This window comes from Chlorocebus sabaeus, chromosome 1, assembly GCF_047675955.1.
Source record: "Chlorocebus sabaeus isolate Y175 chromosome 1, mChlSab1.0.hap1, whole genome shotgun sequence".
Classification (NCBI taxonomy): Eukaryota; Metazoa; Chordata; class Mammalia; order Primates; family Cercopithecidae; genus Chlorocebus; species Chlorocebus sabaeus.
The window spans coordinates 57,250,966-57,274,507 of record NC_132904.1 but is presented as its reverse complement, the minus strand read 5'-3'; the positions used below and the strand labels follow the sequence as shown (position 1 = coordinate 57,274,507).

The window sequence follows — 23,542 nt, the reverse complement described above, 5'->3', positions numbered from 1 at the left end:
TAGGTTTAAGGCCAGCTTTGCCACCCACTGGTTGAATGACCTGGGAACACAGTCTCCAGGCCTCAGTTTCCTCATCTATAATTTGGAGAACAAAATCCCTATAGAATCTCTGGTTTGTTATGAGACTTCTATGAAGCAGGGCAGAAGCAGCTCTACCCACTCACAGGTAACAGAGCAGCACTGTGTCATCCTGGCCATGAACCGCAAGGGGCCATGTGGTCACTCGTATCGTTTGGGTTTCATGATACTACAAAGGATTTAAGGCAGCTTCTGGAATCTGACTTTGAAAGTTGAGAAGTTTCTGTGTATAACCACTCCTACCATGACCCCCAGTGCCATGGAGAGATTCTTGAGAGTTGATGTGACCCCACTTGGAGTTTTTTGGGAATTGCCCCTACACTTGACAGTTCTGACCCCCATGGGTATGCAGAAGCCAACTCACAGGCCAGGCCATGGCCTCTGACTATCTAGCAGGTCCCCCACAGAGCCACACTTCATGGGCTATCTGCTTTGTACTTGAGTTTATTTCACAAAACCATGGAGAAAGATACTGAAATGGAGCTCTTTCCAGCCTCCAAGCAAGGAGGCTCCAGCAGCCAGTCTCCAGCCCCTTAAGCCCTTCTTGTTAGGCCCACACCCAAAAGAGAGGAGAACCAGTGTCTGCGTGAGGGTACCTGGCAAGGCACTTTTGAAAACATCCCAGTTTAATGTGGTAAAATTGAACTTACTCTGAAACAGATGAAAAGGGACATGCAAACTTCCTGAGCACATGGAGGTGTTAGTAGGTGAAAATCATGTCCTGGGTATAACCCAGCTTCTCCAGGTTAGGGTGAGCTGCCGTCTGGATCAGGGGTGGTGGGCCACACACCAGGATGAGCGTGGACTTCCCTGGAGGAGGAAGGTGCTCCTTGATCATGTCGGCAGTAACAAAGCCTGAGCTGTACTTCCAGCCTGAAATGAAGCAGACGCAGGAGAAAGCTGTGGGATGCCAGGTGGAGTTCCTGATCCCAGGCCACCTATATACCCACCCTCAACCAGGGAGGAGGTGACAAGCTGCTCTACAAAGGCTTAGAAGTCTGTACTACTGCTCCCTGCAAAAAGCCTCAGAACTAATAAACAGCCCTCTGCAGCAGTCGCCCCAGGTCCCAGGCTCACTGCGGGGACCCTGAAGCCCTGCTGCTGTCAGCTGTCAGCATTAATGAGGAAGGAGAACACAATGAGGTATATCGAGGTGTGTGAATCAATACAGCCGACTGGAGTTGTCCGGCAGGGTGTGGCCTGGTGTTAGTGGAACTGCTCAGAATTGCTCAGTTGGGTAGCGGCCTCTGCCAACCACGAAGCTGTATGACAAGCAGGTACAGCTGGACGCAGTGTGAGATGTGCGCCTGTGGGGTACTCTGTGCACAGTGGTTGCTGTGATGCTGCCTGGGCTGCAGCAGCTATCTGTGGGCTCAGCATGTGAAGACTGCTGTCCGGGCAAGGTGGGTGGTGAGGGGTGTGGTGGCCGTAAGCAGAGGCGTGAGTGGTGAAGGGGTCAGTGCCCATATTAGATGTGTATGTGATGGTGTGTGGAGTGGGTGGGTGTTCAGAGTGGACAGGGGCAGTGTCCCTTTTGATGTTCAGTGCAGTGTGTGGGGTGCTGCTGATGTATTAGACACCTGCTCTTGATTGCCCTTAAAAGCAGGCTATCCCAAATCCTCTCTCCCTCAATTTCTCTCATTTCCCACCTGGAGCCAGAGCCCAAGGCTTCACCCCCACATCTGTTCCTATAAAACAAAAACAAAACAAACAGAGACCAGTCCTCAAAGTGGTCAAGGGTTGATGCTGACCCATGGTGGGTGACGGCACTGGATATCGTACCAATAGGAGGCCTGTCCAGGGTGTACCACAGGTCGAACTGGTCTGGGTGAGTCCTGGCAATTTCTTCAAGCTCTTTTCTGACCAATATATCCTCCTCTGTCTAGAAAAGAAGCAACACTAGAAAAGCCCCTCCAGGGCCATCCTGTTGTTCCCTGGACTGACTACACTGGTCAGCATACTCTTGGCCAAAGCTGCTGCCGCTCCAGCTGGAATGCTCGCTGCCAACTTTCAGGGCAAACAGGAGTTCTGCTGCTGCTCGTGAAGATCAAACCGTTTGTCTTGTGGATGAAGTTGGTGGTAGGATGTAGGTTCCCATGGAGCTGTAGTGACTGCCTCCAGCTAGAAGGACCTTTGCCAGGCACTGGCCAGGATGGCTTCACGCAGAGCTCCAGCCCTGCCTCCTACATCTACACTGAGCTCTAGCACAGCAAACCTAACTGGAACAAGCTCAGTGCAGGCCCAGGATCTTCTGGAAGAAATGTAATGGGCTCAGAAAGTCCTGTGATAGCACTGTACTGGATATGTGAAGGAGAGGAAAACAGTCTGGAGCCTCATTTGGGGGAAAGGGAACCAAAGCCAAAAATAACCTGTCACAGGCTCAAACATACTGCACAGAAGACCTGCACAGAACCTTCATGATTCTTATCCCAGTCATTCCACTTCTGGGATTCTGTTTTAGAAAATAATCTAAAAGTAATCAAGCATAGGCACAATTATTCATCACCATATTATTTATAACTGAAAACAGCCTGAATATAGAAGTTAGATTATAGTGCAACTTGATAAAAACTATGATGAAAATATTTATAAAGCAGTTTAAAGAGAAGAAAATGCCTGTGTGGTAATGCTGAGTGAAAAAAATGCATATATAAATTATAAATATATCGCATATATAGAAAAAAGATTTAAAAAATAAGTATTTATATTCTGTATTTTCTGAAGTGTCCACTCAGGACATCTACGATTTTGCACTTAGCAAAAATGTGGCAATACATATTAAGGAAAAAAGGAATGCTTAGTGCTTAGGGTTGGCTGAGGAGACACAAAAGAGTTAAATACATGCAAAAAGCAGGCCTAGACTCAGCTTCTCCAGCTGCCAGCAGCCCTGTTGATCCCACTAAGCCCTCCCACAGTCACAGGCACCCAAGCAGCGTGAGCTCAGTCGATGGAGGAGAAATGAAAACAAGAGCCCAGCTCAGCAAACATTCCATCCTACCACTGTAAGCTCAGCAGGAACTGACCTGGTTGGCAAAGATGAGGGACATCCTGGTGCTGTCACTGGGGTCCTTGGTGATGTGGCGAATGAGCTGCAACATGGGTGTGATGCCTGGAACATAGTGAGTGGGCAGCCAGCTTTCTCCCTGTCTCTGAAGCCCACAGTCCCTGACCTGCAGCAAGCTTACCTGCCCCCAGCCCCCGTTATCCTTTTCTCACTTCTGTCCCCAAAACTCAAAAGTGGGAAACAGCCCTTCATTTTGGTTTTCCTTTCTAATGCAACAGTAAGTCAGAAGGTCTTTCTCATTTTCATATGGCAAGATGGAAAGAACACTCTAAGTTCTTCCGTGTCCTCATTCATCAAACAATTAATGACGGGTAAATGTGATAGCTTTAAGAGTGCCTATTACAGTGCCTGGCACATTGTCTGTCTCCTTCGAAGACTGTTCTCTTCCTTCAGGCAGTCATTTTCAAGGGATGGGGAGAATCAGACTTGAACTGGATCCAGGCGCTCCTGGGACAGCAGGTGGGCCTGCCCAGCTTGGCCCCCAGCCTGACCTGAGAGGTCCCCACAAGGCTCCTGAGCAACCACCATGTTGGTTAGGGGAAGCAGGGCACACAGGGTCAGTTTCAAGACCTGTCACTGATTCATCATTCCCACCTTCTACAGCTGGGGGCGAAATCGCTCATGTTGTCCCTTCGAGGATCAAATGACTCCCAAGTCAGAATAGTCTCAGGGCTCATTCTCCGGATGGAGCCCCTGGAAGCCTCTTACCTGTGCCCCCAGCAATCATTCCCAGGTGATGGGCCAGTTTTTTTTTAGGCTCACTCGTCTGGTCTGGTCTGATTCCAAGATTCCCTGGAAACACAGGGAATGCTTATGACCTCTGCAGTTCTTGCCTAAGAGACTGCAAAAGATCACTGACATTCCTTAGGACTCCCAGGAGGCAGCTCCAACTAAAGGACTGTCTGCACCATTTTAAGCTGGTGAAGCAGGCCAGGGCAGTCTCCTCAGCGAGTTCTGGCGCCCCAGTGCACAAAGTGGGAATAGAGGCTGAGCCTGCTCAGGGAATCGCCGGACCTTTGGTTCTGAGGAAGAAGAGGGGCAAGCTGAAGTTAACACAGAGACTCAAAGAGCATTCTCACTCACAGAGGTGAACCAGTAAGTAAATAATGGCTATGTGAGTAAGCAAAGGAGCATGGACTCCTCCATCCATTTTTCAGTATTAGCAGGCACCATTTATGGATCAGGCATTGTGCTGGAGACATTGATACAATGACGAGGAAACACCAAATCATTCCCCTACCTTAAAAAAGCCTACAACCTCATGAAGTGGGTGTGTGAATGTATAACAAGTGTGGTCATTATGCATTGTGTGTGAATGAATGAAGACTAAGGACAACCCCATGTGACTCAAATCTGAGGCGTAGGAGAACAATGGAACCATTGAAGGAATCTTCCTCCCGGCTGGGAGCCCAGTATGAACCCCTCCAGTACCTGGCCCATGGTAAAACAAGCGTCCCTTTGGCCCTCGAAAAAAGATGGTGTCCCCGATTTTCATGTTCTCCAAATACTGAGTCATCTTCCCCCCTTCAGGATATTGGGGGTGTACATTTTTGAAGTAGATCTGAAAAGCAAGGCAGCACTGCTTTCACATTCCCAGACACGATGCCACAGCCACACACAACCAGAAAATGCATTTACTGCTGGAAGCTTTGCAGAGAAAATGTTTTGCTCTCTTAATTGCTGTACGCAGTCCCTGAAGATGAAGCTGCCTCAAGGTTAACTGTAGCTTCACTGCTGGACAGCCCTGTCTAGGGCATATGTCCCCTCAGATAAAAAGCACTGCCCCTCCACCCCACCACCTTCAATAGGCTTGAAAGCATGAGGCAGCTAGATATGGTGAGCACTATTTACCTTTATAATTAAGTCCACAAAGCCTCTGTCATCATCACTGGAGACAGGCGTGTAAGCCCTGACCACCAATTCATTATCAATTTTCGCCAAGAGCTGGACATAGTTACCTATAGAAAAGGCATCAAGCACTGAGTCAAAGCATACTTAGCTTAAATAAGGCCCAGGGATAAAGGACTGAGCTTCAGTGAAGGGAGCAAATACTGGGGCAGAATGTTAAGGGGGGCAGGAAGGAGAGAGCAGGGAAGGAGCCCCAATATGGGATGCCTGGATCCTAGGCCTGCTCTGCCTTGCTGTGCTACCCTAGGCAAGTCACTTCACCTCTCTGGGTTTTGGTGTCTTCATCTGTAAAATAGGGATGATATGTCTGCCCACCTGTGATCATAGTATAACTGCTTTTTGGAGCAGGAAAAGATCATTAAAGTTGGAGGGTGAGTATTAAAAATTATAGAAAGGGGTCAGACATGGTAGCTCATCCCTGTAATCCCAGCCCAGAGGCGGGTGGATTGCTTGAGCTCAGGAGTTTGAGACCAGCCTGGGCAACATGGCGAAACCCCATCTCTACAAAAAAATACAAAAAATTAGCCAGGTGTGGTGGTGCACACCTGTAGTCTCAGCTACTTGGGAGGCTGAGGTGGGAGCATCACCTGAGCCCAGGAGGTCGAGGCTGCAGTGAGCTGAGACTGTGCCACTGCATTCCAGCCTGGACGACAGAATGAGACCCTGTCTCAAAATAAAATAAAATAAAATAAAAATTACAGAAAGGAGTATTTGTCTATTCAAGAAAAATATGTGGCCTTCACAGACTAATTTCTTCCTAAACTGGATGTATCACTGGGGTCTGTGAATAAATTACAACTACTCCATCTGTATCCTGGTATTAGGCACAGAGCAGGCCTGGGTTAATAGATACTATAGGGTCCTAGGATTTGGGTACCCATGGAGCAAATGAAGCAACAATATCAGGTCTTCCTGGCCTATGGCCCTGTGAGGAGTAGCAGTGAAGTTTTAAACCATGTAACTCTGCCCTTCCTGGGTAGAATTCAATAAACTAGGTATGGCCGGAGACCTATGGATCATGACTACATCCCACTGTCAGATGATACACTGGACAGCTACAACCTGTTGGATCCAAAATGTGAGACTCAAATTACTAAGGCAATTAGTGGCAGGGACAGGAGTGCAATCAAGAGATAAAGTTTTGTAACCCTAACCCTAACCCTAAACCTTGACTAATTTCCTGTATGTAGTCAGTTTCTACTCCCTCAGTTTCTACTCGCTCAGAAACTGAGTGGACTTCATACAGGAAATTAGTCAAGAGACAAGGAAGATGGAACAGAAATATGGATAGAAACCAAGACCTAAGGTGCAGGGAGGAGGAGGTGGCAGGAGGAGAAAAAAGGAGGCAGAGTAGGCACTAGAGGGGCTGGTCCCTGAAGCTGATTCAAGGGGATGAGCCAAGTCTTTGAGGTGCCAACACTCTGGGCTCAGAACAGGCTCAATGACTCGGGTCATGGTCCCTCTGGGCACCAGGGATAAGAAGGAATAAGTGCCTGAGACACCTAGCTTCCTTCTGAGAACCTGAAACTGGAAACCTGGAAAGGCTCTTTCATATGCAGCCACCTAGGCCTGGCCCGAGGCTGTCCCCAGGGCAAATGGGGCTCCCTGGCTGGTCCTTCAGGCCCCATCTCTAACTGGCTTCACTTCCACTGACCTGGGACAAAGCAGCGAACTCTGAGGCTTCATATTAGACTCTCCCAGAAGCCTCTACATTACCTTGTCCCACTAACTGCACGGCCTAGGCCAAGGCTGAGGAGATAGTGGGTCAAGGCAGTTTCTAAGAAATTCTGTATCTCAAAGTTTTTCATTCTTTTAGGCTTCCTGCCAACAGGACCGGCCTGACAGGCCAAGCAGAGAGCTGGGAGACCGCACGCACAACACTGAGCTCTGGTGCATAGAGAGGGAGTGAGGGAGCAGCAAGGAGGCTCAGGGGCCCAGCCAGCTGGCTAGAGTGTAATCTCACCCCCTGATGGAGTTGAGGTCAAGGTTTTGTCCTGTGCATATAAGACAAATAGGCCATGGAGTAGGATCCACCAGGCAGGCAAGCAGCACTAGCAGATTATACAAAGCTTCTCTGAATCCCTGATTCTAGCAGTTTTCTACTGCACTAAGACTGACTCAGCTATCTGATGGTGTTACAGATTAGAAATGGGATAACTCAACTCTAGGACTCCTAGGGCTGGCCCCTCCTTATGTGGGTCTGAGGCCCCTGTAGAGAATCTAAGTGACCGTGGGGGCAGGGCACACCTAACTCATTCCTGCCTGCCCGCACATTCTGGGCCTTTCCCCTGACCACTGGTTCCTCCCATCCCTCCCAGGTGCACAATACTTTGCAGTTTCTGAATTTTCATATCCATCAGTCACTCTACTTTCACAACAACCCAAGTGAGGTAGACAGGCAGGCCTGGGAAATCTCATTTCATAGACTGGGGCTCAGAGAGATTGAAGGACTTCCCTAAAGTTCCCCAGCAAGGAGCCTTCCATGAGATCTTAGGCCTTTTGGCTCTAGGTTCAGTTCTTTTCAATGCTCACTGAGGTACCATTCTTGTGTCAGCCCAATTGGAATAATGAAGAAAATAAATTTTCTGTCCCACATGCATCCACCTGTCTCCCTGAGCACACAGGCTCAGGAGGAGCATGAGGGCATCTTCCACACCTCAGGACGTGGGAAACCTGTGTTTCTGTTCGGAGAGGAGGGCTTAGCCCCCAGAGGCCCCAGTCCTGGTGATGACCCAACCCCAGCTCACCTACAGGAAGTCCTAAGACATGGTCAGGCGAAGGCAGTTCAAAGCGGAACCTCCGGGTGTTGTGGCTGATTTTCTAACAAAACAAAACATAGGCAGGTTCTGTCAGCTTTCTAGAAGCCTTGTTGGGCAGGTGAGATGCCTGGGAAAGGAGATCCGTTTGGCGCTATTCCAGCACACACACACAGGGCGGCAGGGAGTGAACTGGAGGCCATGACATGACTGTCTGGCTGCCCTGCCATCCCAGCCATCATCCACTTACTGCCTTACACCCGCAGGGCTGACCCATTACCTCTTTCTCAATCAAGGGCAGCGGGTACTTGGCTTCAGGGTCTTGTAAGGTGATAGGCTCTCTCTTCCTGGAGTTCATGCTCTTCAGGACCAACACGAGCACAGTGACCCCAATGACGGTGATGGTCAGGAGCAGGGACGGGTCCTGGTAGACACAATGTAAGCAGAGCACCTCAGGTCTTGCCCGCCCTGGACAGGGCAGCTCTCAGGCGCAGTACACCCTCCCCTCACCAAAGGCACAGAAGCTGAGCTCTGCCTGAAGGAAATAGGCAAAGAGAGCGGTAGTGACACAGAAGGCGGCTGGGACAGCCTGTAGCGGACCAGAAGGTAGGGAGGGGTCAGCTGCAGGTCACACAGGAAGGATGTTTCAGGCCCCTGGACCGGGCCGCACACATGGCCTGGGGTGCTCAGGTCACTAGGCCCCTCCTGGCTACAGCCAAAGGTTCACACACTGGAAGTCCCTTCCTCGAGGTGAAGGTGGAGGACATTACCCCTAACACACAATCCGGAATAAGGGGCCCAGTCCCTAAAGACAGAACTAGGGTGCGTAGCTTTAAGAGGTGCCCCGTGACTTAGAGCCTGGGGACTCCCCAACACTCTCCTGGACAGGGCGAAGGGGGCCTGGGCACTCAACTACCAGAGACTCGGCCAGCCTCCCCGCATCTGTCCCTACCCCACAAGGCCGGCCTGCTCCTCTCCCAGCGCAAGCCTGACAGGGAAAGTTCCCTCTCCTCCCGCCCGGGCACTGGAGTCTCAGCCCTCACCACGCCTTCCGGAATCCGAGCCGGCCCGCCCAACTCCCAGCCCTTCGCGGTCCCGCCCACGACCGCTTCCCCGCCTCCGGCTCTGGCTCCCAGCCGCAAGTCTGACGTTACCGGCTCTAGCCGGCCTCCGGCCTCTTTCCTTCCGGCCGTCCCGACAGGGATATTTCTTAAATACTCCATAAATACACCCCGCCGCGGAACCCACCCGGAGTGAGACGCCCAACATGTCGTCGAACTGGGGTTGGCCGGGGGCCGGTGCGCGGCTCCCCCCGCGGGCCCGCAGACTCGTGGCGCCGCCCTGCAGCTCCGCCTGGCCGACGGGGAACCGGCCGAGACGCGGACATGCGCGCCCAGGAGGACAGAGGCTCGGGCGGACCCCGCAGGCTGGGACCTTGGCTGCTGGCCCGCTCCCCGAGAAGGGCCGTGGTCGGGGGGCTCTCACTCGCGAGCCGCTGGCTCTGGGTCAGCCCTGCCCCCTGGGCAGCGCTCGATCCTGAGGCTGGCGGGGCGCTGAGCCGGGGCGTCCTCGCTCCTGCGCTGCCTCTCTGCATCCTGGCCCCTTCCGAGCTGCCACACTGAGCACCCCTCAGCTTACTTAAACTCGGCAAGGCTGGAGAAGGCCGTCTGGGGCACTGGGCGGAGGGGGATGCTGGTGAAGGAAGAATTCAGGCAGCTGCAAAGAACGCGTGAATATATTCTTTCAATATGCCTCTTGGGCACCTACTCTGGGCCTGGTCCGGGGTGGGTGTTTTCCGGGTGGGGCCGAAGCAGGGGCGTCGCCGAGTTGAAGACTCATGTATTCATGCGTTCATTCATTCGCTGGTTGGAGAGGGAGGACGAGGGCCCCGCGCCGATCGGAGGGGAGCAGAACAGTAGGCACAGTTAGAGGGTCTTCACGGTGCATTTTGGAGCCTTCGCTGCCCGCTCACCCTTGATTACAGGCAAAGGCAAATTCTTGCCTCAGGACCTGTGTGAAACAGAGACTCCCAGAAGCAGATCCCCGCCTGTTTGGCTCCGCTAGGGCTGCTGTAACAAAGTGCCACAGACTGAGCGGCTTAAACAACAAAAATTTATTGTCTCACAGGTCTGGGGGCTGGAAGTTCAAAATCAAGGTGTGGGCAGAGTAGGTTCCTTCTGAGGGCTGGGAGGAAAGGATCGTTCCATGCCTCTCCTAGGTTTGTAGGAGAGGGGCTAGGAGAAGGGGCATCTTCTTCTGTATCTCCACATCTTCATTCCTCTATGTGTGTCCCCTGTGTCCAAATTTCCCCTTTTATGAGGACACCAGTCATATTCAATTAGGGTCCATCCTAATGACCTTGTTTTAACTTGATTACTTATGTAAAGGCTCTATCTTCAAATAAGGTCACATCCTTAGGTACTGGGGGTTAGTGCTTCAACATAAGAATCGGGGTGAAAACAAAAACCCGTAACACTTCACCAACCCTTATCTCCAAAACACGCACCACCACAGGCTCAAAAATTCTTGCTGTGTGAATGAATAAACAAACTTAATTTTCTCTCTTTGACTTAATCAAATGCCTTTACTTTTGATTTACCCGTAGGTGCTTGGATATTATTGTCAGATATTTTAATTTTTGACAATGCGATAAGTGTAAAATGATGTCTCAGGAACCCAATTTGCATTACCTAATAACTGCTAATAAGGTTGAACATCTTTAATATATTTATTTCCCATGGAGCTTCCTTTTCAGAAAAAAGAAATGCCTGCTCATGATTTTTGCTCATTTTTCTGTTGTGTTGTCTTTTTCTTACTGATTTTTAGGAGTATTTTATATATATTTTAGATATCCCTTCTTTGCCAGTTACATGAGTTATAAATGTTTTCTCGTAATTTGTAACTTCTTCCTTTTTTCTTTCTTTATTTTCTGTCCCATTTTTTTTGTGGTGTAGTCTAACGAATAGAAATTTGAATTGCAGTGTAACCAAATGTACCAATCTTCAATTTTTTTGCCTTTATAGTTAGTGATTTTTGTGACTTGTCTATTTCTACCCAAGCCCTTAAAGATATTGTGTATTTTCCCCAATAAGATTTAAAGATTTTCCTTTCACATTTAAGTTTTTCAACCACTTGGAATTGATTTCTGTGTAGGATGTGAGGCAGGGATACAATTTCATTTTTCCATGTGGCTAATGTGTTTTTTTCAGTAACATTCATTGAATTGCTCACACCTGGCCACTGACCTGCAACTGATCTGCTACCCCTGTGCTATGTCAGTTTTCATAAGTGTGTGAGTGTAGCTCTGGCCTCCCATTTCTCTTACGTTATTTAGTTGCCTAACCATGTCACAATACCACACTGTTTTAGTTACAGTAGTTTATAACAAGTGTTTATGTCTTTCATTCTTATACATTCTTTGGATCTCGGGTCAGATATCACTCCCTTGGAGATGCTTCTGTGATCCCCCAACTTAAGTACATGTACATATTAATGTTTTAACATAATTTAACTTGTAAGGTTTGTAACTTAATTTGTCTGTCAAATTAAGTTTAACTTAAAGCTGCCTCCTTACATATTTTAGGTTCACCCTAAAAGTTTCTTCGTACATAGTGAGCTGTAACCGACTATTGTACCAATCATGGAGTTTCAGCCCATTATAGGCAGCCCACTGTTCAGACTGTGTTCAAATAAGGCAAATGGTAAGCTGTAACCAATCCCGCTGTTTCTGTACTTCACTTACGTTTTCTGTACATCACTTTCCTGTTTCTGTCCATAAGTATTATGCAACCATGTGGCAGCCCCAGAGTTGCTCTGAACTTATTCTGGTTCTTAGGGTTGCCTGATTCATAACTTGTTTTTTGCTCAATGAAACTCTGTTAAATTTAATTTTTCTTTTACTTTAACTATTCTATTCATAGCCTTTTTCTTTTTTCAGAGACAAAGTCTCACTCTGTTGCCCAGGCTGGAGCACAATGGCATGATCATAGATCACTACAACCTTGAACTCCCCAGCTCAAGCTAGCCTCCAGCCTCAGCCTCTGAGTAGCAAGGACTGTCGCCATATACCTGGGTGATTTTTGTATTTTTTGTAGAGATAAGGGTCCCGCTTTGTTGCCCAGGGTGGAGAGCAATGGCTATTCACAAGCATGGTCATTGCACAGTACAGCCTGGAACTCCTAGCCTCAAGGGATCTTTCCTCCTTGGCCTCCCAAAGTCCTGAAATTTTAGGTGTGAGCCACCACACCCGGTCCTATTCATAGCTTTTACTTTAGTTTGTAATTATACATTTGAACAGTGCATTATTAAATGACTGACTTTCACAATAGTCTGGAAGTTCCTTTATGGCAGACACCTTGTTTTCCCAGGGTTTGGCACACTGACTGTCACAAAGACAACATTCAATGAATATTTAATGAACAAATGAATGAATTCATCTCTGCCCTACAGCATTTAGCACACATGATAGATGCTCCATAAATACTTCTTCACCTAGGAGAGGAACAATCCTTTCCATCGCACTCTGTTCCCTTCCTTGCTTAATGCCCGTAAGACATAGCACCAGATCATATACTTTTTTACTTATACAACATATTTTACTTATTTGTTACATAGATTGTAAGTGTATTAGTCCATTCTCATGCTGCCATAAGGACATACCCGAGACTGGCTAATTTACAAAGGGAAAAGGTTTCCATTGACTCACAGTTCAGCCTTGCTGGGGCGGCCTCAGGAAACTTACAATCATGGCAAAAGGGGAAGCAAACACATCCTTCTTCACATGGCAGCAGGAAGGAGAAGTGCTGAGCAAAAGGGGAAAAGCCCCTTATAAAACCATCAGATCTTGTAAGAACTCACTATCACGAGAACAGCCTAAGGGTAATTGCCCCCATGATTCCTGATTCAACCATCTCCTACTGGGTCCCTCCCACAATACATGGAGATTATGGGAACCACGAGTTGAGATTTGGATGAGGACACAGCCAAACCATATCAGTAAGCTTCATGAGGATGGGAGTTACTTTGTCTATTTTAGCTACTGCTATATCCCTAGAACAGTGTCTGGCAATTGGTAGATGCTCAATAGTTATTGCATGTGTGAATGAATGAACAAACATTGTTTTCTCCCTTTGACTCTGTCAAAAACCTTTACTTTTGGCTTTGAAATCCAGAGGCACCTCACCTTTTCCTGTGGTTTTCTTAGTAGTCTGTTTCTACCCTTCATTCTTCCTTCTCATTTTCTCTGCCTGTTCCCTCTTGTTATTAGAGAAGCAGATAGCAAGCACATTCTCTTTATTCATTCTTGGAGCAGGATAAAAGGCGTTTATATGGGCTCCCGGTAATCTTGAAAGGGCAGTGATTCCCCTCTCTTCTCCTAACTCCTAAACACTGTAAATGTGTCCCTCACATGCTCATGTGCTGCCTGGATTTTGGCTCATTTTCTACTAATTCCCTGAAATAAACCATGAGCACAAGTCTCATGTCTCTAAATCCCCAGGTTTATAATAGGGCCTGGCAAGGGTAGGCTCTCAGCATGCATTTGCTAAGGAAAAGAAAAACAAAACAAGATGAATCTCTGTTGTCACTGTTTGAACATCTGTGAGACTCCACCCCCAAAGATTCAGCTCTTCCTGTGCAGGAGCGAGGCCTCCTTCATTACTGAGTATCCTCTGGGGGAACCGATGTCCTGCCCAAGTCATTGGTCAATGAGTGATTGCCATATGGAAAAGTGCTCCCCATCACTAATCATCAGAGGTAGGCAAATAAAAACCACAATGAGATACCATCTTGCACCAATCAGAATGGCTATTACTAAAAAGTAAAAAAATAACAGATGTTGGTGAGGCTGTGGAGAAAAAAGAAAACTTATACACTGTTGGTGGGAATGTAAATTAGCTCAGCCACTGTGGAAAGTTTGGAGATTTCTCAAAGAACTAAAAACAGAACTACAATTTGACTCAGCAATCCCATTACTGGATATATCCCCAAAGGCAAATAAATCATTCTACCAAAAAGACACATGCACTTACATGTTCATCAAAGCACTGTTCAGAATACCAAAGACATGGAATCAACTTAGGTGCCCATCAATAGTGGATTGGAAAAAGAAAATGTGGTACAGATACACCATGGAGTACTACATAGTCATAAAAAAAACAAAATCATGTTCTTTGCAGCAATGTGGGTGCAGCTGGAGGCCATTATCCTAAGTGAATTACCACAGAAACAGAAAACTTAATACCGCATGTTCTCACTTCTAAGTGGGAGCTAAGCATTGAGTACACATGGACATAAAGATGGGAGCAGTAGCCACTGGGGACTACTAGAATGGGGAGGAAGGGAGGGAGGCATGGGCTGAAAAATTACCTATTGGCTAATATTCTCATTACCTAGGTCACACGATCATTTGTATCCCAAACCTCAGCATTGTGCAGTAATATGCATGTAGCAAACCTGTGCATGCACCCTCTGAATCTAAAATAAAAGGCAAAAATTTCTTTAAATGAATGTTTGCTCACAAAACAGTTTCCAGGCAGCTGTGAACTTTTCATTAGGTGTTTAATCTTGAAAATAATTTATTTCCATTTTACTCTCTATATAAATGACCATTTCTTAGGTCCTAGCTGTTAAACCTAAATTGGGGCAGACTGAATAATGGCACCCCAGATATGCCCACAACCTATGAATGCTACCCTTTATGACAAAAGGGACTTTGTAGCTGTGCATGATATTGTAAAATATATATTTGATCTTCCTCCCAGTTTCCTGGCATAGGACAACAACCAAAATCCTTGGAATCTCCCAAGTGATATGGATCTTTTTGTATGATAATGAGTTGACTGATTGTTAGGGGCTCCTGAATAGCCTCCTGATGGGTGCTAGTTGCCAAGGAAACCAACCTCATGTTTAGAGGGTGATATGGTTTGGCTCTGTATCCCCACCCAAATCTCATCATCTTGAACTATAATCCCCATGTGTAGAGGGAAAGAGGGAGGTAGGTGATTGGATTAAGGGGCAGTTTCCCCATACTGTTCTCATAATAGTGAGTGAGTTCTCACCAGATCTGATGGTTTCATAGGTGTTTGGAAGTTCTTCCCTCATTCTCTCTCTCCTGCTGCCTTGTGAAGAAGATGCTTGCTTCCCCTTCACCCTCTGACATGATTGTAAGTTTCCTGAGGCCTCCCCAGCCATGCAAAACTGTGAGTCAATTAAACCTCTTTCCTTTATAAATTATCCAGTTCTTTATAGCAATATGAAAATGGACTAATACAGAAGGTTGGATGGAACCTTCAGCCTCCCACCCTCCAACCTCCAGGGAGGGGAAAGGGACTGAAAGATGAATCGCTCACCCGTGGTCAATAATTTAACCAATTATGCCTACATAACAAAGTTTCCATAAATACCTCAAAGGGCTGAGTTCAGGGAGGTTCTGGATAGCTGAACATGTGGAGGTCCCTAGAGCACAGTGTGCCAGGAGAAGGCATGGGAGCTCCATGACCCTTCCTATATGCCTTGCCCTGTGCATCTTTTCCATCTGGCTGTTCAACTGTATTCTTTGGAATATCCTTTATTATAAAATGATCAACATAACTAGCTTGATTCCCTGAGTTCTATAAGCAACCCCAACAAATTAATCTATTTTGAGTAGGGAGTCATGGGAACCCCACTTCACAGCCAATCAGTCAGAAATTCTGGAAGCCCAGCCTTGAGACTGGCATCTGGGGTTGGTGGCAGTCTTAGGGACTGAACACTCAATGTGTGGTCTCTTAGGCTACTTCCAAGTAGACGATGTCAGAAATGAATTGAATTAGAGGACTCTCAGCCAGTGTCTACTGGAGAATGGCTCACGTGGTGTGTGGGGAAAAGTTTCCACAAATCTAGGGTCACAGAAGTGTTGATCATTGAGAGAAAGAACAGGACAAACACTTCTTTTTTTTTCTGACTCTCAAACTGTGATTAATTTAAAGATCTTGAGACAGAGAGGCTCTCCTGAATTATCCGGGTGGGCCTGATGTGATCACAAGGGTCTTTATAAGAGAGACACAGGAGAAGAGAGTCAGAGGAGAAGGCAGTGCCATAACAGAAGCAGCGATTGATTGGCGTAATGAACTTTGAAGATGGGGGAAGGGGCCACATGCCAAGGGATACAGGCAACCACTAGAGGCTGAAAGGCAAAGAAATGGATTTTGCCCTCAGAGACTCTGGAAAGAATCAGCCCTGTTGATGCATTGACTTTAGCCCTGTGAAACTATTTCATACTTCTTGCTTCCAGAACTGTAATAGACCAGATTTGTGTTGCTTTAAGCCACCAAATTTGTAGTAATTTGTTGCAGTAGCAATAGGAAACTAATACAATAAATGAATGATTGCTTTTGTCTCATAGGGCTTATTTATTTATACTTGAATTTACTGTATTAAAAAATCTCCTAAGGCTTGGATCAGAAGTCCCCCAAGGGAGGAGCCCCCTGTTCTGATGTTCTGTTTGCTTTGATTGTGGGCCTCTTTTCCAATGTGCCCCCTGCTACCCAGTCACATCTTCAGCTCATTGTCTTTGCCAGAGCTTGTAAGCAGCCCACCCACTCCATCTCTTCCTCTTCACCCTGGCGCTGGCCCATCCTTTGTGCATTTTGCTAAAATGTCATCCTGAACAAAGAGGCTCAGCAGACTAGTACAGTTGACTGGGCTGAGCTTCATGAGGGACCACTGATGGAGCACCCAGCCCACTCAGACACTCAATGCTGACCAATGCAGAATATTTCTTAAATCAGAGTTTCATTAGCTTCCCTTTTCAAGGATTTTAACATGCCAAGCATGTTAATGCTACCTGTTCAGAATTCTCTAAGGAGCACTATAGACGGGCATAAAGCAATGGCAATATTTTGCTTTCCGGAATATCTTCAACCATTACTTATGCAATATAAATGTGCCCATGGAAAACCTTGTGCACTCCTGGCACTGTGGGGCTAACGTGGGCATGATAGGGTAAGACTGCATACAAGCAAGAGTCTTGAGAATCAGGAGTGGTCAGAATTTGCTAGAAATGGTGTGGTTGTGAAGAGTCAACAGAACCACTTTCAGGGTCCTATTCCTGTAGAACCTTCCATACCTAGCTATGTGTACAGAGCTGTGCTAATGATGCTAGTCAATTACTTCACCAATATTTACAGCAGTTGTTTCAACTCTTTATAAACAGCATCTATTGTGGCAGGGGCTGGTTTAGAGCCTCTAGAATGAATTGCTTGTGAGTTCACAGCTTGGAGACAACCAGGAGTAAGTGAGGCAGTTTCCAGTGGAGAATTCCCCCTGCATGAGCAAGACTGGGCCTGGGAGCTTCAGATTTGTAATAGGAGAAAAGCTGGCTTCCATGACGGGGAGAAGGGGAAAATGTCAAAAAAAAAAAAAAGAGAAATGAAGGGACGCATTCCAGACTCCTACTTAAACATGACCAGGACTTTGGTTTTTCACAAATTTGCCCCAGCCTCTGCTTCCTTTTCTTTTATGGGGACAAAAGCAGGAGCTTTTCAGAGAAGAGTTTTGTTTGTGATGACAATTTCTGTTTTAAAAAGCGAAACAAGTGAAAATAGAACAAATTGGGCTAAAGTCTCCATTCTGGGCGTTCTAAAGCCTTCGTTTTCATAGAGCTGTATAGTTTATAAAGCATAACAATGAAACATCTTTCTGAAATTGTTATAATCTTTTTACAAACAATTTAGTTTGGAGGAAAAAAAATCTCAGAAAGATTCTCTGCCTTCTCAAAGATCACATCGCTCGACAGTAGCGAAGCTGGGACGTAAGCCCATGTTCCTAAATCCAGCCTAGTGTTCTTCCCCTACACCACAGCAACCTGTGGGCCAGCAAATGCATAAATAACATTTTTATTTTAATGTCATGCAAATTTAAATTTCTGATTTCAAATTGAAAGAAGCTCCCCATTTTCAGCTGGTAAAGTTGAGGCCCGGAGATGTTAAGTGATGCTTTTGGAGGAAGGGCTATGAATGGGTCATTGGTATTGAGGTGTCAGCTTTGCACAGCCTGCAGTTTGATTAAGAGCCAGTGGAAGAAAATTGAGAAAGTACAGAGATGTAGAAAACATACATTTTTCCTCTGCATTTCCTCCAGTTACTGTTCCCATCTGACTACATGCTCCTTTTGTGTCCTAGCACTCTTTTCCTCTCAGTGCTCAAGAACATTGCCCCGGCAGTTCTTTTCTCTTTGCCCCTTATGATCAGTTCCTTCTCTCCATTTGATAATTCTTATTAATAGACATATGTGCTGTAATTTCTACCATGTTTTAAATGACAAAATATCTTCTCTTTACTTCCGTATCCCCATCCAGGTGCTAACACACTTCCACGTTCCTAGTTATGACAAGATTCCTTGAAAGAATTGTCTACACTTGTGATCTCTATTTTTTCCCATCACATTCTCTCTAAAGTCTACTCCAAAAAAGCTTTTACTCTCACCACTCCTTTGAAACCACCCATGTTGCAATCACCAATATCCTCACATTGCTAAATTTAATGTAATAGTCAATTCTCAGTCAATTCTCCTCATTTCCAACCCCTGGAAATGTTGGAGTGTCCCAGGGCTCAAATCACAGACAGCTCCTTTGGTGATCTTGTCCTGCATCCTGGGTTTAAATATCAACAATATGCTCATAGTTTTGAAGTTTTCGTATCCAGGATGGGTCAGTCCTCTGAACTCCACATTCATATATCCAACTGCCCACTTGGTATATCCTTTTCAATGAACAGGTGAATCAAACTTGGCATGATCAAATACTAACTCCTGGTCTCTATCGCCCCCGCCCGCCCCGACCCCGAATTCTGATACCTTGGTCTATGTCATACTTCCAGTTGATCAGGTCAAAAGCCCCAGGGTCACTTTTGATGTCTCTCTTTCACACCTCACATCCAATATATCAGGGGATCCTGTTGGTTTTTTCTTGAAAATATGTCCAGAATCTGACTTACCACTTCCACCATTAGCATTCAGATCTCAGTATCTTACGTTGATTATTGCAATAGTCTCCTAACTGATCTCTCTGCTTCCTCCCTTTCCCTCTCCTGCAGTCTAACTTCAATACAATAGAAACAGTGATCTTGTTAAAATGATTTTAGGTCCTGTTACTCCATTTGATGTCATCCCATTCCACTTAGAGTAAAAGCCAATAATTTTACCTTAGCCCATAACATCCTACACAAGCTGCCCTCCCACCTACCTTCTCTAATATCCCCATGCTCATGACTCTCCAGACATAACTGACCTCCTGGCTGGCTTTCATATATATCAGGCATGCTCTTACCTCAGGTCTTTCGCACTTGCCTTTCATTCCTTGTGCCTGGAATTCTCTAACCCCTATTATCTGCATAGCCTTTGCCTTCAACTCCTTCAGGCCTTTTCTCAGATGTCTCTTTATCAGCTCTTCTCTGACCATATTTTTTTTACAATTGCAATACCCTGCCCACCTGCATTCACTATCCCCTATTCCTGATTTATTTTTCTCAGTATCATTTATTACCATCTGGCATTCTTATATATGTATATTTATATATACAAAATATTTAAAAATATATATATTACTTCTTTGCTTATTATCTGCTTCCCCATCCCCACTAAACTGTTGTCTGTTTTTCTCACTGCAGAATCCTTTGTCAGCAGACCTGTTCTATACCTGGATGCCTGGATGAGATGCCCTTGAGGATAATGCCTGACCTTTCTTGACCATCAAAACACTTTGTCAGCAGAAGTTAGGAGAAGTGGAGGTATGGATCTCATGCTACATATATTCTATTTACTGGAAAGAAATAGCCCTTCTCACACATTCACATACCGGACTTCGTGTTTGCATAGCCTCTTGTTGAGTCGGGAACTCATTTCTTGTGAGCCTCGTCCTTGTGAGCATCTTGACATGGTTGAGTTTCTGGGCCAACATTGCTGAGGACCTGGACCCTGAAGAGCACCTTGGGACACTCTGCCTGGGAAGCCAGCTGCCTGCCCTCAAATATATATACACATATATGTGTGTGTGTGTGTGTGTATATATATATATATAAAATGGTTCTTAAATCCAGTTTCGGTAAGGTATATTAGAGCACATTTCTTTTTCATCTTGTCCCTAGCTTCTTAAGTGTAACTACAAATTAGCCCCAACAAATGAGGCGTATGGTCTATTTATAAGACATATTTGATTCTCTTGTGTGATGGGCAGTCTCGGTTTTAGTCTAAGCAGATTTCAGACATATCCAGTGATGTATGAACTGGTGGGATGGAATCAGCAAAAAGTTTATTTGTTTAGTGCTGAGGAGCTTCCTGAGGAGGAACTTAGGTTGAGGGAACAGTGATCCAGGCACAGAGAGTCTGGGGAGACAATGAAATCTTAGCATCTTAAGGGGGAAATTCTGAGAACATCGTGGTGTCTGTCTCTTGTGTTTGTCTCCCTCTTGCATTTGTCTCCCTCTCTTGAGCTTGCCAGACTTATCTCAAGGAAAGCCAGACTGAGGTCTTTAAGTCAAAACTGAAAAAATAGTTTCATTAAAGTCTGCTTTAAACACTGGGACTGAAGAAATTCTCATGGAGGAGAAACATTCTTTCTCACTTTACAAGAAACATGAGAGTCTTGACACTGCTGGGTTTCCAGTGACTTGGTGGAGGAGCTGGTAGGAGAGTGGGGGCACACAGAGAAGTCAGGTGGCAGGGTCCCCCAGGAGGGCTGGAGGCTGAGCAGGGACATGCTGTTCCTGGTAGACACAGAGTGGGAGGGAGAAGAACCACACCGCCCTATGAGAGCATACTTGTACCCAGCTAGTGAGATACCCCTTGAGGGCTACAGGACATTGGAAGGGCATTTTGCAAGAGCTGAGACCCTTCATGACAGGTTGGCACAGGAATAAGTGGAACTTGGGTGTTATTAAGGCAATTCTATTTCTACCCAAATATGCCCACCTGAGAGGTAGCGTAGCACTGTGCCAAACTCTGGTAGAAGGTTGCTGAGGTATGAAGTCCTGCTCCACCAGTTTACAAATGATCTGGCTGGGGACTATTACTGAACATTTCCAGGTCTTGGTTTCTCCATCTTTAAAATGGGTATGATGATGACGATGATTCTTTCTTCTTAGGGTCATACGATGATTTTATTAGTTAATTCATATGAAACATTTAGAATGAAGCCTAGCATATAATGAATTATATATTAATGCTATTATTAATTTTACATAAGTTTTGATTTAAAAATGAGTTGTAGAGTACCCATAACAGTAATTATCACTTAATGTATGTTAGTTGCCATTCTTTCATGATGAACAAGCAAGTACTACATACTTTAAATTATTAAAAATGACAGACATTTGTTGTTTAATAGATTTTTAAAATTATTAAAAACAACAGAGAAAAAGAAGCACCATCATTCTCACAAATGAATTTGTCTATACTGAGCCTGATCCCAATCTATAAAGTATCTGCAGGAAGAAAGGAAATCAAAATCCTGAAACTATGAAAGAAGGACCCTTTCCCTTACTTCATATCAGAGAGTGGAACATTTCCGAAAATTCACAGAAAGCTTTTTTTAGAACAGACCATTCAATTCTGAGAAGAAGGTTCTTAAAATTGTCTGTAGTGTGTCCCTGAGCATCCTGAAGATTTTAAATAAGTTGTCACAGCAGCTCCACCCAGAGGCTGTTTCATCAAACCACAAAGTGACACTCCCAGCCCCCAAGTGTCCTGTGGAGAGCAGAAAGATGGCAGCTCGAGCGCTCACCCAGCGGGAATCGATGCCCGCATCTGCTACGCTGTTTAGAATTTCTGGAGAGAAACAAAGCATACTCCTGGCATGCTTCTGATGCAAAGGTGGGGATTTTAAGCTGCTGTAGCTTGTTAGACTTCTTTCTACCTTAAAGGCAAGGAATCTCTGTTAAGGTCATAAAGATCCCCCCTCCGCCCCCGAAAAAAAAAGAATGTATTTTCAGGGGATATATTTTAGGGCATTTTATTCATATAGATGAAAAGAAAGGTGATTCCACCATGTGGCTTAAAAGGTATGTGATATTTCTGTGCAAATTGTCAAAAAATATGATGTTACCCAAAACATTATTTGTAAGAAGCGATGGCTGTGGGAAGAATAATAATAATAAAGCCTAAGACATAATTTTGAGAAAATTGAAGGCTAAGGCTGAGAAATAAATTGTTACTGGGATTATGCTAGTGTATCGGAACTGCCTCTATGACCCTATGACTCCTGAAACCTGAGAGCTTCAGGCAACAGAGGCCAGAGACTCAGAACAACACTTGGGGACCTCTCTTTATGAAAGTGAAATCTACTTCCAGGGAGCCTCTTTCTCACCTCCTATTCACTCTCCATCTTTAGCAATCAGACCGTGGAATTCCGACTCACTGAGGTTACCTAAAACATCCCAATGGCCAAATCCAAAGGCCTCTTTTCCCACTGTTATATTACTAGATTCTGTCCAGCATTTTTCATTATTGATGACTCTCTCCCTTGTCTTTGCTTGGGCTGCTGTAACAAATATACCATTGACTTGTTGGTTTAAACAAGAAATTTATTTCGCAAAGTTCTGGAGACTGCCAAGTCCAAGATCAAGGTATTGGCAGATCCAATGTCTGGCGAGGGCCTCCTTCCTGGTTTGAAGATGTCTGTCTTCTTGTTTTATCCTCACATGGGGGAGAGCAGAAAGAGAGGAAGCACGCTCTCGTGCATCTCTTCTTATAAAAGAACTAATCCCATCCATGAGGGCTCCACCCTCAGAACCTAATTATCTCCCTAAGGACCCACTCCAAATATCATCACTTTGGAGATCAAGCTTCAACACATGAATTTGGTAGGGGTACAAACATTCAGTCCACAGCAAAACCTAATCTCTTTCCCCACAGCTGCCATGTCTGTCCTGGTTCTCCTCCTCCCCTTATGCCAGGCTCCTTTCAGCCTCTTTCTTTGGTTCTTCTGTCTTCCCTTTTCTCTTTTTCCTCTAAAAATAGGTTCTTTTGGGTTGCAACTCTCACCTTTATCTGCTCCTTCCCAGACCACCCCATCCCAGGCTTGATTCTTAATTCCTGGACATCTGCAGCTGGATATTCCACAGGTAAATTGACAGGCACACACTAAATTCATCTTCAACCTCTCACACCCTCCCCAAATGTACTACTGCTATGATAGTTCTCTTTTTTGGTCTTTGGAAATATTGTGCTTTGCAATGACTTTGCTGAATGTACCCCCTGGTGGCCAAGAGAAGGAATCACTGCAGCCACACTTCACAAAAATTTTTCTACCCGGGGCTTCCATCCATTATGAGGTCATTGTCAAAGAAGCCAGAACAAAAAGAGTCCAGCTGCTTTTATCCCTTCTCGGGAAAAGGAATTTTCATTCTCCACTCTCTCTATTATTCTGTGTCCTATGTGTCAGAAAATTTATAAAAATAAAAATAAAAAATAAAGGGCTTGACTTTTCTCCTGATAAAGTATCAAAATGGAAAACTATAAAAGTTTCCCCACCTCATCTTCTGCCTGCTCTCCTCACAACTGTGTTTTCCACATGGAACAAGATGTCACTCATATATGCCAATGGATGTCATGGACAAACAAGGAACACGGAAAGCTCAGAACTTCTCGATGCTCATTGGCACTAGAACATAGTGATATACTTGCTATTTTTCAGAGGTGGGATCTTGTGAATGAGACCACAATTTGGCACAGAAAGTAGTCATTGCCACTAAATTATTCACTT

At 45.5% G+C, this 23,542-nt stretch overlaps 1 protein-coding gene across 5 annotated transcripts; it reads right to left on the bottom strand.

Annotated features, from left to right (window-relative positions):
• Positions 1 to 506: 506 nt before the first annotated feature.
• On the bottom strand, positions 507 to 9,938 carry CYB5R2 (cytochrome b5 reductase 2). Of its 5 annotated transcripts, none has more exons than XM_008007929.3 (9): positions 9,055 to 9,938; positions 8,087 to 8,230; positions 7,798 to 7,870; positions 4,994 to 5,100; positions 4,574 to 4,703; positions 3,851 to 3,934; positions 3,102 to 3,187; positions 1,861 to 1,960; positions 507 to 951 (listed from the first exon to the last, which is right to left on the bottom strand). In XM_008007929.3, the coding sequence occupies exons 1-9, from the start codon at positions 9,073 to 9,075 to the stop codon at positions 779 to 781; spliced, it is 918 nt and encodes a 305-aa protein (XP_008006120.1). In that variant the 5' UTR covers positions 9,076 to 9,938; the 3' UTR covers positions 507 to 778. The 5 variants fall into 5 exon arrangements, with proteins under 5 accessions (XP_008006120.1, XP_008006115.3, XP_008006145.1 ...); XM_008007924.3 differs by lacking the exon at positions 9,055 to 9,938 and adding an exon at positions 8,961 to 9,054; XM_008007954.3 differs by lacking the exon at positions 9,055 to 9,938 and adding an exon at positions 8,850 to 8,935.
• Between the last annotated feature and the right edge of the window lie 13,604 nt (positions 9,939 to 23,542).